General features: G+C 50.7%; 1 protein-coding gene across 1 annotated transcript in view; it reads left to right on the forward strand.

The window, feature by feature from the left end:
* Positions 1-12,218: 12,218 nt before the first annotated feature.
* The window catches only part of LOC138208516 (helix-loop-helix protein 2-like), a 2,462-nt gene continuing 248 nt past the window's right edge, over positions 12,219-14,432 (forward strand). The window contains exons 1-2 of the mRNA XM_069166445.1: positions 12,219-12,979; positions 13,868-14,432. The exon at positions 13,868-14,432 is cut by the window's right edge and continues 248 nt beyond it. Of these exons, the coding sequence (XP_069022546.1) occupies positions 13,910-14,281 (372 nt within the window). The 5' untranslated portion in view covers positions 12,219-12,979; positions 13,868-13,909 and the 3' untranslated portion in view covers positions 14,282-14,432. The remainder of the gene's footprint in view (positions 12,980-13,867) is intronic.

Here is a 14,432-nt window from a genome sequence, read left to right on the forward strand (position 1 = left end):
CTTTAGGAGTTGTCAGTTTGATATCTCACCCGTTCGCACACACGCACACACACACACACGCACACACGCACACACACACACACGCACACGCACACACACGGTGTCCTGAGCGTGGGGCCTGTAAGAAATTCCTCATATAAGAGGACAATTAGAGTGTCTCATTTTCCACTAATATCAATCACACAGCTCATGAATAAAGACAATTAGGTCCTCACGATGCCGTACAATTGCATCTGGCCTTTGAGCCCCCCCCCCCCCACCTCCCTCTCCGATTTGGGAGCGGTGCCTCTCGGGTATGCGGCGCTCTCCCTCGTCACCGCGGCTCAGTGTGAGCCACCGCAGTCAATAATAGGAGACAAAACAGAGGAGGCAAGGGGCCCGGGTTTCAGACTAGATCAGATCCTCCGGACGCGTGTCACTCTTCATTAGGGAGGCGGGGGTAGCAGGGGGACGCCCTTAAGGTGAGGACGGCCACTGAGTAAAGGGGGTGGGTTGGAGGGGTGGGGGGGGGTGGGGGGGGAGTGGCAGCTGTGGAACAATGACAGAATCTGTGTCCAAGGGGCCCTCAGGCCAAACACCAGCTCTCCTCCACCCTGAACTGATCTCTCGCCTCTAGACCCAGCGATGGAGGGAGGGGGGGAGGGAGGGAGGGTTGGGAGGGAGGGAAAGGAGACAGAAATAGACCAGTCACACTCAGTGGACTTTCTACCCAGACTTGCTGTACTGAAGACCGGCTGACATTGATGTAACACATCGCATCACCGTGTCCTAATGTCATATTCATAGAAGTGTGATTGGTTTACCTCGGGCATCGGTGGTTCCCCTTACAGCGCAGCAGCTTGGATAATGTCAGGTATTAATCTTTCATGACCGCCATTAAATTAAGCACTTTGATTCACTTATTATTAATTTATAGTGATTGCTGCTATGTTGGCGTACACGCAGGCGAAGGCGGTTACTAAAGGATACCCCTCCCTGGGATTGCCATTTAGGAAGACAGTGATCTTTACACGAGTCGGAATAAATACCTCCTCGTGTCGTCTTTTTCTTTGTTTTACACCGCGGCGAGGCTTTTTCGCTGACTTTTTTTTTTTAACGTTTTTGACGACACGATAGCAGATCGTTCTCAAGAATGCACTCTGGTTAACAGATTCTTCGGTTTGATGACTTATTTCCTATTTTCTCTTTTTGTAAAAGCAATACGATTCTCACGTTGGAGGGGCTAAAACCCCCCGAAAAAGCATTTAATTGACACAGAAAATGATCATTTTCTGATCCAACTAGGCTCTTTTGTAGTTCCCGAGAAGCAGCTGGGGCCGAGTTCGGACCACGGCCACCGCAGAGTGGTTGCACATGGTGCTGTTGGACATTCAGCTGCGGTTGGACTCCGATCGTTCTGTATTTTAGACTCCCCGCGGTGCCGGGGGTTTCTTTTTTTTTTCAGTTTTTTTCCACCCGTAGACAATGTTGTCCTCGTGTTGTTTTGCTAAATAGTATAGATGTGACACCTATACTTTATGGTGGTGGTGGGGAGGGGGAGGAGGGGTCGTGCACCTTGGGGGACCGACGTGGATGCAATGGGGCGGGAAGGCAGGCAGGCAGGCAGGCAGGCAACACTGTGCATTAATAAGAGACTCGAAGCCAACCTTTATAAATATAAAAGTTACCGATAAAGTTTGTCTTTTTGCTGATTCGGCTGCATTTGAAAGAAGTACGTCACCAGCAACGGGAACTCGTATTTGACTCGGCCGTGGCTGCAAAAAGTCGTCAAAAAGTTGAGTATTTCCGCCGTGTTACCGTACATCCCGTCGACCGCTGCAGCTGATACTTGAGCAACACGCCCGTTTTTTTTTTGTGTTTTTTTTGGGGGTGGGGGGGAGAGTTTCCTCTTTCTTTTTGTCATCAGCAATGCATCAAACTAATAACCTCATCTAAGGGAGCACAATGGAGCGCCGTGACGCCGGCCCGCGCCGCTCTCCTGCCACACGTAGGTGGCACACGCTCGCCTTATTAGCCAGGTCAAACACAATCAGTGATAGACACGGCAGGGCTGCTTAATTATGGCTGGCAGCTGGCAGCGGGGGCCTTCCTTTAGGGGCCGGGTTATGCCCATGCATGAACCCCCCACGCCCCACCTTCCTCCCCCCTCCTCCTCCTCCTCCTCCTCCTCCTCATCCTCCTCTACCGCCGCCGCCGCCGCCACCCACACTGCCCCAAATGAAGAATAAATCTAACCTCCCCTTTTGTTCGGAGTGAAGCATGTGGCAGCCCCCTTCATTTAAAGCAAGAATAAAAATGTGGACAGAATTGGGGATTAATAGAGGGGAACGGGGCATTAAATTAGTGTAATTGTGAGCTAACAGCACTGCGTACGTAAAAGTAAAAAAAAGAAAAGAAAATCCTTCCAACGAGAACAAATCCTATTTTTTTTTCTTCTTTTATTTATTTTTTTTTTTTTATTATTTTGTATTTGTTTTTTATAGAGCAAGCCAACAAAGCGCCCGAGCTATTACGGGGCTCCGATTTTTCAATTTGAAAACAGCGACTGTCTGACAGCTTGTTTGCTGCACTTCGGATGACACAACAGATGTATTCACGTGGCGGCTTCCTCCCCAACTAGGCAGAACGCAATCCCCGAGAAAGAAAAAAAAAAATAAAAAAAAAAGGCACCTAAGCTCCTGTCGCAAGCAGCTTGTAAATCTGCACTTAAAATGAGAGCAACCCCTGCCCGCCCGGCCGCCCGCCCGCCCGCCCGCCTTCCCCGCCTGCGCCACCGAAGAGATATAGCCTCGTGAAGTTTGGAACAAAGCGGTCTGAGGAGGCTGATATACTGTCGCCACCGCCGGAAAACGTTGCTGCCGTCGAAAACGGTAACGCGCGCGCGTCTCAGGAAAAACAAGCTGCGCGCTGGAGAGGCTCTGTTTGAGGCCGCGAGCAGTTGTGCACTCTGTTCTCCCAAGGCTGTCTGTCTGCACACAAACGCACACACACACACACCCACCAACCAAACCGCACACTATCCTTCGTACATGCAGAGCCCCCCCCCGATTCAGCGCCCTCTGGTATATTGATCCACTTCATTCTGCCTCAATGAGATGCAGACAGCATCCCAGCGCCCAGACCGCTCATAATCATGATATAACACCCGGCTGTATTGAAACCTGCCATAGGAAGGCATAAATCGGATAATGCTACAGCGGGGATAATGAACAATATCAGATGACATATCGACGTTGTCACGCACGGCCTGTAATGAAACACAAATGTGTGCGTCGCGTGTGCGGCGTTAGATTTGAATCGGCGTGCGAGGAGCAGCACAGCTGCGCACACACACACACACACACACACACACACAGACGTCCTTAACGGTGCTCCATACAGGGCGCAGAGGGAAGTTATGAAAGCAAGAGGAGCTGTGCACTTTTATGCAGGACCTTGGACATTTCTCCATTCAGATTCAAGGGCCACTCTCTGCTGTGTTAATGTATGGCTCTGTGTGTGTGTGTGTGTGTGTGTGTGTGTGTGTGTGTGTGTGTGTGTGTGTGTGTGTGTGTGTGTGTGTGTGTGTGTGCGCGTGTCGTGGACGCGAACTCCAGTCCACTTTCCTCTCCTCCCTCTGCTCCCTTTTTCCCTCTCCAGCCGCTCCCCATCACATCACACCGTCGCCATGGCAACTATTCCGATCGATCCAGTGCCATCTAATTCCAAATGTTTCTCCGAACCAAAAACTTAGAAACAGTCGCGGCGGTCGCGACGCCTCCAGCAGAGGAGGGCCCGCCGGTCCGTCAGGTTTTATTGTTAAGCAGCGGCCGGGGTGGTGAATTCGGTTCAGTAAAATCCATATTACTACTATTATTATCATCACCTTCCCAGATATGCGCTCCGACACGATACGACTGTTGATCTCAAATCAGACGTGTCCACGGAGCCACGGGCTGAAACATGAAAACACAAACGTGACACAAATAAGACGATTAAAAACCCTCTGTCGGGCCGCGTACAAAATGGAGGACGTTTGTTCATTTGAAACGGATTCAGGAAATTGCTGCATTTGGACGGGAAAGTGTACAATTTTGGTCCCTCGGTGTGTCGCGCAGTCGTGTTTACCGGGCTGCGGTCCGGCCCGGTAAACACGACCAATTACAGACAAACGCAAAAACAACAACAACAACAACAACGAAAAAGCAACGCAACAGGAAGTCACGGCAGCACGCAACGAATGTGTTACAGAGCAGCAGTTTAGTCTCAGCTGTGTCTCGGTTTCTCGTATTTGTTTTTTTTTTGGTGGGGGGGGGGGATATTGCACAGGTGTGTCGTATATATATATATATATATATATATATATATATATATATATATGTGTGTTCGCGCATCCTCAGGTTCTCCGAGCCGTCAGGGACGAAACCCGGCGCAACAAAGAAAATACAAACGTACCGCAGACTTTAGGGTCTGCCCAGCAGCTGGAGAGGGAGGGAGGAGGGGAAGGAGGGAGACGGAGGTGTGTGGGGGGGGGGGGGCAGCATGGGTTTATGTGAGGAGGGATGTGTCACGTTTACTTTATGTCAACGGCCGTGGATAGCCGGTCGGGGTTCAGGGTTCACGCTGTGATATTTCACCACGTCTCCGTTTCTCTCCTGAAAACGCCGAAGCTCGGCGTTCGTGTCCAGGAGCGGCCGTGTCCCTCTCGTCCCCCGCGTCCCTCTCGTCCCCGCGTCCCTCTCGTCTCGTCTTCTCGCGCTTCCAAACCCCCCCCCCCCCCCCTCCCACCTCTCCCCCTTTCTCTCCAAAAAAAACAAAACAAAAGTGGAATCAAACAAACGCGGAGAGGAAAGAGGGGAGAACGAGGAGAAAAAGCTTATTACCAGAAAACAGATGGCCCCCCAATTCATAGCGGCCCCACGGGGCCCCGGAGGGACGACTCTTTGCACCTCCGGGTTACCGGCGCCGCGGAGAGGGGCGGGGCTCTTAAACACGGCTCCGCGTGTGTGCACTTTTGTGTGTTAACTTGTAAACAAAAAGCAAATTTGTGACATCTCTGGCAAGGTGCCACTCTCGGGGCCGGATTTCCCAAGAGCTGGCGTTTAAAGACTATTTCATTTGGAGGTGGGGTTTTTTTTTTTTGGAGGGGGGGGGGGGGGGGGGTTTGTCGCATCCGAAAGCCGATCACAAAGGAGCTCGGTGACGCCGCCCGGGAGGAAGAGTTGTTGTGAAATTTACCCGACGTGCGTATTCAAAACGGCGGAATAATCCTTTTTGTTTTTTCTTTTTATTCTTTATTTAAAGGGGAAAAAAAACAAGCACATTTGGCGTCACCTTTTTTATTCCATCAAACCCGTCACTCAACATCATCACCGGACGAGCTGATGTCACAACATCCGTAAAATGAGATCTCACACGCGCCCAAACATTCACACCCTTTCAGCGGACGTGTGCGACTGTACGAGTGGACACACACACGCACACACACACACACACACACACACAGATGACAAGCAGTGAGTGGAAATGAAGGATTTGGAGTTCCATCCCGTTACATTATGCAGCAGATGGCGTTCAGGCCAAGCCCGGCCAGGCCTCTCCCAGGAGAGAAGGAGTGAGAGAGGAAGAGGGGAAGAGAGAAGATGGGGGAGGTGTAGAAAAGAGGGGTGAGGGACAAAGCTGTTGTGTTGTTGTTGGTTTTTTTTGTTCCTTTCTTTTTAACTTGCGTGAACGCTCGTGTTTGTTTCCCTTTTTTTTTTTTTTTTTTGTCTCTCGGTTCGCCCGTGGGACAGAATCCTTGTCGTCTCCTCTTCCTCTCGTCTGCTCCTCTCTCCTCTCCTTTCCCCTTCATCCTCTCCCTCCCTCCCTCCCTCTCCCCCCTCCCTCCCCCATCCTGCCCCAGCTGAGGCTACACCTGAGCCCAGCCACGGAGGCCCCGACCCCAGCTGACCCGCTGGAGAAGAGGAGGCAGAAGACGGAGGAGGGAAAAGGTGAGAGCGGAGGGAGCGAGGAATTGTGGGAGGAGCTGCAGGTGGAGCACCGCAGGAGGTGAACGCCAGGGAGAGAGAGAGAGAGAGAGAGAGAGGGAGAGAGAGAGAGATGGCGTCGGGGGGGGGGGGGGGGAGAGAGTTCCCGTTTTCAAGTTTGTTTGACGAGAACGACAACTGCCGCGCGCCGTATACCTCCGCTAATTTGAAAATAATTCACACACCGCAGTCGACTTGATCAAATACCACAATCAATACGCGCACACACACACACACACACACACACACACACACACACACACACACACACACACACACACAAAGTGTTCTGTTAAGTCCCCCAGATCTTTGCCCCCGGCGCTTTTTGTTTTGTGTTTTCCGAATTAATTGAGCCGACGCTCAAGTGCGGGGCCAGATGTCACTGCGACCTGTGGGGATTATTAGAAATCTGTTTCCCTCATTGTTTATGTGGACCCCTTCAGACCACAAACGCCTCGCGCTCCTCCCGCTGAAGTTCCAACGAGGAAACGAGCCCCCGAACCAGATTGCTAATGTACGAAATAACAGTCTCCAGGTTCCAAGTATGGACGGAGCCCGCATATTGACATGTGGGACATTCTGGGACTTTTCCTGTCCCGACTCCAATGACCACGGCCTGTGCCCAATGGCCACCAGGGGCCCCCTGATGCCCTCCCGCTTTGGCCCGAAAACCGCCACGCTCCTTGGCAGTGCTCTGGGCCTAATGAACTCATCAGCCAGCTGGAGGCCCTCGATGGAGGGACAGGGGCTGCTTGGGGAGGGTAGGTGGAGGAGGGTAGGTGTGGAGGGGGGGGGGGTTGGAGCGGAGAGAGAGAAGAAAAAGCGAGGGGGTCAGCGGGCCAGGGGGCGCTAGGTATGAGGAAGACGGAGGTGCGGGGTGGCTCACCAACACCGCAAATGAGGCAGGTGCAGCTTCGGAGGGGGACGAGGGGCCAAGACGGGAGGGTCAGCGAGCAGGAGGAAGAGGTACGAGAAAGGAAAATGTAGGTCTGTGCTGAACGGGGTGGGATGGAGACGGAGAGACGAGGAGGTGGAGGAGGAGGAGGAGGAGGAGGAGGAGGACGACGACGCGAGGGCTGGATTGATGAGCGCAGCCTGGAGTTCAGATGGTGACGGAAGGATTTCAGAAAAGTTAGGAAATATTCCAGCAGGACAAAAAAAGGAGGACTAAAGTTTGGTTGCCGGCTCTTTTGTTATCCACAGCACTTTACCTGCTCGGTAGAAGACTGAGGAAACCCCGGTAACGGGTCGCTCGGCTCGTTCTGGCCTAGTTTGGAAGCGGAGCGAACGAGCAAGTTTGTTTGTGAACGGCCGTCGTTACGAAGTTGGGAAATTTGGCCGAAGTGACCATATTTGGACGATCTGGGGGGGGGGGGGGGGGGGGGGGGGGTGACTCGATCCGATCGGAAAACCCGGCGACACTACGTTCCGCCCACCGAGAGCCGTAAACCTGACTGCCCCAGTCAATCTAAAAACTTTAAAGTCGACCGAATTGACAAAATTCATCGGAGACAACGACTGCTGGGGAACTCGTCGCTGTCCGTTCAGACAGAATAGACGTCAATCGTAGGACTGAATTCGTGGGATTCTACGAAGACTTTGAACTGAGCGAATTAACAATTCGTATGGGGGTTTTTTTTTTTGATCGAAGAGCAAAAATCGACAGATGGAAAATCTCGATCTCTTTGTGGAGAGCTGACCCAGCCGGATGTCGACTGCGGCGTCATATTTCCCGCCCAGATATGAAAGCGGCATCAAGCCCCGTCGTCGTGACTCTCCCCGGAAATGGAGCCGGCGACTGAAGAGTCACAGCGCGTCGAGGTTTTGGGGCCCGAGGATCTAAATCGGTGTCCTCGCGGTGAAAATCAATGATGTGATTTCAGAGCACAGCTGGGTTGTTTGCTGACTAATAAAAGCCTCTCGAGGTCATCGCACTTTACATCGGCGTCATCGCCGCGATGCGCCGTCGACATCCCCCTCCCACCCCCACACCCCACCCCCTCACCCCCGCTCAGTCCCAGGTGTGGTTTCTCCCCGCTCCCGGCCGAGCGTGCGTGTCCACGAGAAAAAGTGAGCACCTTTTGTGTGCCCATATGTGTCTGGGTGGCGGGGAGCTGCGCTGGGCGTCCTGCTGGGAGCACAGATGGTGCCGAGGCCTGCCACGGCAACGCCGACGATGGCCACATTCTCACATGGGACCCCCGGCTTTCTGGATCCCACACCTCCTGTTCAGGCCTGAGCTGACAACCCCTCCCCATCCACACACACACACACACACACACACACACACACACACACACACACACACACACACACGAGGCCAGGGTCCAGGCCACTGCCTATTTCCCTACCCTGGAAGAAAAGACAGAACACAACACATGGACAAGTTGGCGGTCACACGCCGCCCAGAGTGTTTCCCCCGTGCGTGAGATCGTGTCCAAGTGATGTAAGTCATGCAAATGGAGTCAGAGCGCCGTCGAATGTGGAGTTTCTGGGGCTAAGTGATCAGTCGCCGCAACTTCCTGCGCCTCCTTTTTCCTCCCTCTTCGTCTTCATTTTAGCACACTTTCATTTGTCTCCTCTCTTCCTGGCCTCTGATTTTCCTCTCCCCCCCCCCCCTCCCCTCCCCTCCCACGCCCCCCCCCAACCTTACCCCCCGTGGCTCGCCGTCCACCTGAGAGAAGCCTCATACATCTCCTGACAAAGTGACTAATCCTTCCCATTTCACAGCTCCATCCCACTGCTCCCTGGGAATGTTCGAAACTGTGTGTGTGTGTGTGTGTGTGTGTGTGTGTGTGTGTGTGTGTGTGAGGGGCGTCTGATGGGTGACAGGTGGGAGCGTGTCACACGAGTTCAAGGTGTTTTTTTTTTGTTTTTTTTTTTCTGTCGTCGTAACGAGCGTCTCGGACAGCTGAGCTCTGACTGATTACAGAAAAAAAACCTCCATTACCGACGTCTCAGCAGAGTGACATCACTTCCTGACTCGTCGGCGACAGCTCGGTTTCGAAAACTCGAGGAAAAAAAAAGGGCCTTTTTTTTTTGAAGTCTCGATCATTTTGTGCCGCAGCCTGGAAAACAATTTGATTCTTTACAAAGAAATCAGGTTTCAAATTTGCATGTTATTTCCTGAGAAAGTCTTGCGCAGTATTAGGGCCTCAGCTGGTGTTATAAACCCTGCGAAGAATAATCAGAACCATAAATCACTGAACTGCTTCCTTCCTGTGTGTCTGCCAGGTCTGAATGATTATGGAAACCACAGCGAGAGGGCATCTCAGCCCACACTCAACCTGCGTTCAGAGGGTGGTCTTTTTTTTTTTCCGAGGACTATTTCACCCTGAAACGAACTCAAACGAAACACAAAAAAAACTAAAAAAAAAAAAAAAGTACGTGCGTTCGGACTGTACGTGAAAGTGGACGCGAGCTTCCGGGTCTGAAGCGCCTTAAGCTGCGACGCCACCGAGCGCCACCGGAGGTCCGGCTCCGAAAAGCCTCCGGAGACTCCCGTTCGACCGTCTGTTTGATTGACAGGCCGGCGGTGCAGCGAGGTTTCCGTCATCGGTAGGCGGGACGTAGCATCGTCGGCTTTCCGATCGGATCGAGTCAGATCCGCCGCTTCCTCCTTTTACTGTATTTCTTTTCAAGGTTTCAAGAACTACAGCAATTAGTTGTTGTTGTTGTTGTTTTTTACTGTTTTGCAACCAAAACTACAAAATTCACAGATTGATATCGAGTCCCAACAAAGCTTCGTTATCTTAAACGGTGCGCTCGAATCGGCTCAGACGACAAGCGAACCCTTTCTCTTTTTTTTTTTTTTTTTTTTTACCAGCACCGTGGCGACTAAAACCGAACAGCGTCGGTTAAGTGTTCTCTGGCGACTCCCACCACCCTGCAGTTTGCCCGCCTGTCTCCAGAGCCGCTACATCAGCTGTGGGATGTAATTGCAGCAGGCACCAACAAAACAGCCTTGGAGGGGTCCTTCATGTCTTTGGCCAAAGGCCTTATGGACTTGAAGGAGGGGTCCGGGGCGGTGCAGACCACCGAGCGTATAGACTGTATCTCCACATCTCCGTCTGTGGAGCAATTAGGGTGGTGTGTGTGTGTGTGTGTGTGTGTGTGTGTGTGTGTGTGTGTGTGTGTGTGTGTGTGTGTGTGTGTGTGTGTGTGTCCGTGTCCGTGGGCTCCAGCTGTCAGGAGGCCTCTGTCTCCTGGTCCTGACATGTCTCCGATACACCCCGCTGTGAGTCTCTCTGTGTCACACACACTCGACGGACCCGGCCGGAGCCCAAGGCGAGCTGTCCGTCATCTCACACACACACACACACACACACACACACACACACACATGTACCCACCCTGCACATTCCCTCTCTCTCTCTCTCTCTCTCTCTCTCTCATACACACACACACACACATGCTGAGTTTTCACTTATATGGACCTTCTGGCACTGCGATAGTACTTCTCTCATTCCCTGTGTGTGTGTGTGTGTGTGTGTGTGTGTGTGTGTGTGTATATACGGTGGCAATAAGCACGGCGGTGGCTGCGGGCCACGGCAAGTCATCCATGCCTCCCCTTATCGTTTTAATCACCTCGTTAGGCGCAGCTAGTCCCCACACTTACTGGCCACTGCTCCTCCTCTGGAACCATGCCCTCCTGACCCGACACTGGTGCCGCCACCGGGCACAGAGATGCATGATGGGAGGGAGGGAGAGGAGAAGAAGAAACAAAAAAAAACAGAAAAGGGAGTCCCAAATATTTGTAAATAAACCGGCCGCGAGTCTTGATTGTCCCCACTCGAAATGTTCTAAATTTGAAGCCGGTGTTTGCCGCTCGTAGCCCAGACCTCCCGCCTCCCGTTTTGATTACGTAACGGGTGCGACATGACATCAAAACTTCACACGAACGAGCGCCAGGTGTATGCCGCAGTCACCCGGACGTCGTTTCGCCTGTATTTCTTCCATCCGCGGCCGTTGAAACGTGTCCGGTCTCCGGGTGTCGCCTGACCCGACGTCCCTCCACGACGCGCGTTCGTGCGTTTCCCGTTTGCTTTGTCCGACAGCCCCGAAGCTACGTTTCACTCACGTCCACGCGGAGCCGGAGTGGACGCGAACGACCGTGCGAGTTACCCTGATGGACCACCGCGTGAAATTCTTATTTGTTTTTATTTAAAGCGCTTACCGCCTGAATCTTATTACAAGCCTTCAAAACGACGGGGAACTTTCATTTTATGCGTTGAACAGTGCAGGAAGAGACGAGAAAAATGGGGTTTAAACTGTGAAGAGTTTGATAACTTTGATTGCTTTTCCTCACCGACGTGCACTTAAGCGGAGAGAGAAAAAAAATCTAAGAAAAAAATCAATCATTTGCCAAACCGGTCCGTTTCAGAGGAATCAAACGAGACTCAGGTGTGATCCGACAGTTCCACCCGTATGGTGCGCAGCCAATCAGATGTGCACGAATCATTAAACATGAACAGCGTTAAATACACATCGAGGAATAATATTTTACGACACAAGATCACTTCCAGAACAAGGATTTAAATGTGAAAAAAGTTCAATTCAAATTTATTTATTTTTTTAGCCACTTTCAGCCACAAATTTGTTATACTTTTCCAAATATTCTAAGTCAAATAAAGAATTGGGCTTTTGTACATTTCCCATCCCGTTGAACTGTTTGAACTGTTGTTGAATTACCCCCCCCCCCCCCCATGACAGCAACGATCTCTTATGTTAAAGAAGACGAGAACAAAGTCAAATTGGCACATTTTCGAATGGACTTCTGCAATTTATCCGATTTAAGTTGAAAATCACTTCCTGTTTCACCTCCCCCCCCCCCCTTCCTCCCCACCTGTACCCCTCCTTCTTCTCTTTCTGTGTACACTTAAATTGAGACTGTTATTTTTTAATCATGACGATTCACCAAAAAAAAAAAAAAAAAAAGCGCGCACGTGCACGAACTCACAACATGGACATTTATTTATTTATTTACTTATTTATTTATTTATTTATTTTTTTCCCTCCCCTCTCTCTCCATCCTTTATCATGCACACATCTCTGCCTTTGCCTTTGCCCACTCAACTCCCGCGGGAGGGAGAGCGCTTGAGGGCTGGAGGAGAAGGGAGGAGGTGTGTGTGTGTGTGTGTGTGTGTGTGTGTGTGTGAGGAAGAGAGAGAGAGAGAGAGAGAGGGGTGAGTGAGTGAGGGAGGGCGGAGGGGGCGGCGTTAGACAATACCATTCCTCAAATATATTCCGTCCCCTCCGTCCATGAAGTGAGCCTTTATTAGTCGGGATCGTTTGGATCTTATCTCGCATATGACACTCGGTGGAAGACGGGAAACCAGAGAGAGAGGGAGAGAGCGAGCGAGAGAGGGAGAGAGAGAGAGAGAGAGAGAGAGAGAGGGGGGATTATCCGCGAACTGCCTACCGATCCGCTGATTCCTGACACGGGGAGAGCCGCGCTTATCTCGCCCCCTTTATCTCCCATCTTCCACGGGCGGATGGACGAGTAGCCCCGGCTGCACTTTCACCACATATCTCCTCCATTGTCTCTCCATCGCCGGGATCACACGGGGGGGGGGGTGCTCACTGATCCCCGATTATCACCACCATCATCATCATTATTATTATTATTTTTATTTTTATTTTTTTAAACCCACAACCACCTTGAATCATCTCCAGACTCCGGGCTGCTGACTTCTTCATCTTCTTCTTCTTTTATTTATTTGTTTTTTTTTAAATCTGCAGGGACATTTCCATGACCCCCGCGTGGCTCCCCCCAATGTTGCAAGTTCGCAGCTGAAGAAAAGTACAAAAAAAACTACTTTATTTTGAAAATTTTCTCGTTTCCGTCCACCTCCTTTGACGTCTGATGGTTGTTCGGCCGGTGGAATATGAGTTAATTTGGAGTTGAGGCTCCGCTCAAGAGCGTTTTTAACTTCGGTACGAGAAAACATTTGCCTCCCAACTCTTTGTCAAAGGTGAGTCTGAAATGTGACGGGGGAAAAATCTACACTTGGAAAAAAAAAAAAAAAAAAAATGAGTCGCACTTACTTTGCTTTGTTTTGTTTTTTTTGCCACTATAATTTATATTTATGTGGTAGATAGAAATATTTGTGGGACTGTCTGTGTTTTATAAAAACACAACAGCTCCAATGATTCCATGTTCAGCAGATGTCAACATTATTTTTTTGCCGTCTTCTGCCTCCATGCTGTCAAGTCACTCTGGCCTCAGCCAAGCAGATGTGTTCATCACACTGTGACAGATGGCCAATTCTGATTATGTTAATTCATTTTAAAAAAAAAAAAAGGGAGTTTCTTCTATAAAAGTGATCACAAATTCAATTCAGGTTTTTTTTAGTTTTTTTTTTTTTTAGAAGTAGACTTTCAAATTAAAAGACGCGTAATTTGAACCAAAACTCGAATATGACACTTTCAATCGTGTTTTGGTTTTCCTTCTTCTCCTTTTAAGGCCTAAGGCTTTTAATACATTAAACATAGCGAGAATTTGGATGCATTCATTATTTATGGAGTTTAATGTTATTATGCAATGAACGTAGACTGCGTTTGGATTTATGCCCCCCCCCCCTAAAACTGGCTCCCAAAACAAGCACCCGCTGTGGGATTGCTCAGGATGGCAGAAATATATAAAAGAAAAAGAATTATATTTAACTGACAATTCTTGTGTAGTTTTCTGTGTTGAGCTTGGAGCAGCAACAGACTGATTTTAGGTCGATGAGGACTTTTTTTTTTTTTTTAAATGTAGAAATCGTTATCAAAACAAAACAAAACAAACAAGTTAATGTGTGGTGTCACTGATATTTAATAGAATAAAATAAATCAATGCACGACTTTGCTCCAAACTGCAGGTTTCTAAGGAGGAGTGACTGCCAACACAAGAGAATATCAAAATGATGCTGAGCCCGGACCAGGCTGAGTCGGACCTCTCCTGGACTCAGTCCGACCCGGAGTCGATGCTCAACGGCCTCAGGTCGGCCGGCTGCGCCTCGGACGAGCCGACGGAGGGCGAGGACAGGCCCAAATGCAAAGCCGACCAGCCCCTGAGCAGGGAGGAGAAGAGGAGGCGGCGGCGGGCCACGGCCAAGTACCGCTCGGCCCACGCCACCAGGGAGCGGATCCGGGTGGAGGCGTTCAACGTGGCCTTCGCGGAGCTGAGGAAATTACTCCCCACCTTGCCCCCGGACAAGAAACTCTCCAAGATCGAGATCCTCAGACTGGCTATATGCTACATATCCTATCTCAATCACGTGTTGGATGTTTAAAAGTGACACCCTCCCCTACCCCCCCTTCCCCCCCCCCCCCCTACAACCCCAAATATACACGCATAGGCTAAAAGAGAGAAACTGTTTGGTTGGGAGACTGGACTCTAGCGCGTGCTGGGCGTCAGTTGGGTATGGCAAGGTGGGCAGTTTG

Source organism: Embiotoca jacksoni, unplaced genomic scaffold, assembly GCF_022577435.1.
Source record: "Embiotoca jacksoni isolate LCO1_2020_lvr unplaced genomic scaffold, fEmbJac1.0.p SCAF_38, whole genome shotgun sequence".
Taxonomy (NCBI): Eukaryota; Metazoa; Chordata; class Actinopteri; family Embiotocidae; genus Embiotoca; species Embiotoca jacksoni.